At 42.4% G+C, this 2,109-nt stretch overlaps 1 protein-coding gene across 1 annotated transcript in view; it reads right to left on the bottom strand.

The window, feature by feature from the left end:
• Nucleotides 1–1,228: 1,228 nt before the first annotated feature.
• Prss48 (serine protease 48) overlaps nucleotides 1,229–2,109 on the bottom strand; it is a 25,311-nt gene continuing 24,430 nt past the window's right edge. Inside the window, exon 7 of the mRNA XM_004638718.2 lies at nucleotides 1,229–1,576. Coding sequence (XP_004638775.1) covers nucleotides 1,301–1,576 — 276 coding nt within the window. The 3' untranslated portion in view covers nucleotides 1,229–1,300. The remainder of the gene's footprint in view (nucleotides 1,577–2,109) is intronic.

The raw sequence follows: 2,109 nt of genomic DNA, 5'->3' as shown, positions 1-2,109 counted from the left end.
CCAGGAAAACAAGAATAAATATAATGACCACAGTCTAGAACAAAACCTAGCTCTGAGTTCCTGGCAGTGTAGACATAGAAGCAATAAGATAGGTCATGTGATTTTTTTTTTTTTTTTTTTTTTTTAATCTTAGGGAAGGGTCTACAGGGTTTCAGGGTCTCACTACTAGATCAGACTCCTAGTGATCTGCCTGTTTACAGCCTCCGAAGTGCGGGATTACAGGCACGTGCCACCACACCTAGTCTCACTTGCCCGTTTCAGTGCTCCCCTCCCCACCCGGGACAGGGCCGGCACGGCAGGCCTGGGGATTGAACCTCCAGCCCCTCGCCTACTTGTAGGCAGTTTAATCTGCTGAGCTGTTTGGCCGGCCCTCATGTGATTGTTTAGAAAAAGGAAGCATAGTTTATAATCTTTTCTTTGCTGCAGGAATGGATATTAAGTAGCCTGGAGATCCAGTTTGTTGAAACCCAAGACCTCAGCTCTTGAGATCATGGCATTAATCTACATTTAGTAGCAAGTCACATGGAGGTTTTTGGTTTTCTTTTTTTAGTTGTTTGGTTGGTTTTTTTGAGACAAGCTCTCATTGTGTAGTTCAAGTTGGCCTTGAACTTGTGGGGATCCTCTTGCCTCAGTCTCCTGAGTGCTAGGATTACAAGTGTGTGCTACTACTTCCAGCTTCGTATTGGTTTTTTTTTTTTTTTTTTTTTTGTTTGTTTGTTTTTTTGCAGAGCCAGGGATTGAGCTCAGGCCCGTGTGCTTGCCAGGCAAGTGCTTATTCAACTGAGCTATTTCCCCAGCCCCTGTATTGGTATTTTTAAAACATAAAAATTTGAGAAAAAATATGGAGCTGAGCTATATAAATGCATTTTACCCTTTGTTGCCTCTAGAGGGCTAGCAAGGAATTAGAAGGAAAGCACAGAATAGTAGAGAGGCTAAGAATTACAGGTAAGAGGCCCATGGTACCTTCATACAGTTTTTGAAGACCTTCCCTTTTGCCATCCCAGATACTTTGCCTTGCCTGCCTCTGCATTAGCTACTTGTGTTGTGGAGGTCATCCTTTCCGCCCTAGAAGATTCATTAGTCAGGGAATGGAGGGGACATCTTTACTTCTTAGCTGTTCATATTCCCACCCCTAAAGTGCACTTACAGAATCCATAACTTCAGAAGTGAAATCATTTTACACTACAAGTAGTCACCCAGGGTTTCCTTGACTCTTCTGTGTGTTCTCTGCTGCTGGGCTTCAGCCTCCTTGTGTCCCTATCCCAGCTGTGTGCTCTGCCTGCAGCATCCGCAGTGCTGCTCACTCTCCACACACAATGTCAAGCCCAGAGGCACAGTAGGGTCCCAGGAGAGCCAGAGAAAGTAGTAGAATATACAGTAGGAGGTCAGAGAAGTCCAGATTGGTGGCATCCAACACTTCTGCTCTTGAGATAGTGGCATTAATCCATTCTTGGTAGTAGGTCACATTGGTGTAGACCCCAGGAAAATGTTTACCACATTTTAATCCCCAGCTTACTATTCCTAACTGGATCCACACACCATCAATATGACATGATAAAGGTCCCCCGGAGTCACCCTGAAGAAGAGATAAAGGTCATGAGTATAGTGGAAAAGGGAGTGAGGAAAGAACAGCCCCAGGGGATCGCGTTTAGAACAGAGCCCTAAGACTCATGGGGCTGCAGAACACTGCTGAGCTGGACTTTCCACTGCTTTAAGGAGAAAGTGTGGGGATTCTAGATGCAGAGAATTTGAAATTGGTAGGGACCTTAGCAAAACACTTTGCTAACTTCAGAATATCCATCTGATACAAGACATAACATAATGTGATAACTTCTTCACTCATCAGGCTTTTCCTTTACAAAGTTAAATTTGTCCAGTTGAATGAGCTGCCATTATTTTCTTGTTCTTCAGTTCATTTTTTTCTGTTAAAATAATTATTTCTTACATAAAGTGATAGTAATAGTAGTTAGCGTATCTCAATCTTGCTCTTTTATAGTAACATTTTTACTATAACTTAGATATCATACAATGAACCATCTAAAGTGCACAGGTTTTTGGTATATTTGCAAGATTGTGCAACCAATATTACTCTATTTTTTGTGTTTCTCT

The sequence above is a fragment of the Octodon degus genome, unplaced genomic scaffold (genome assembly GCF_000260255.1).
Source record: "Octodon degus isolate 3935 unplaced genomic scaffold, OctDeg1.0 scaffold00101, whole genome shotgun sequence".
Lineage (NCBI taxonomy): Eukaryota > Metazoa > Chordata > Mammalia > Rodentia > Octodontidae > Octodon > Octodon degus.
Note: the sequence above shows the minus strand (reverse complement) of the source record. Positions and strands in the feature narration are given on the sequence as shown.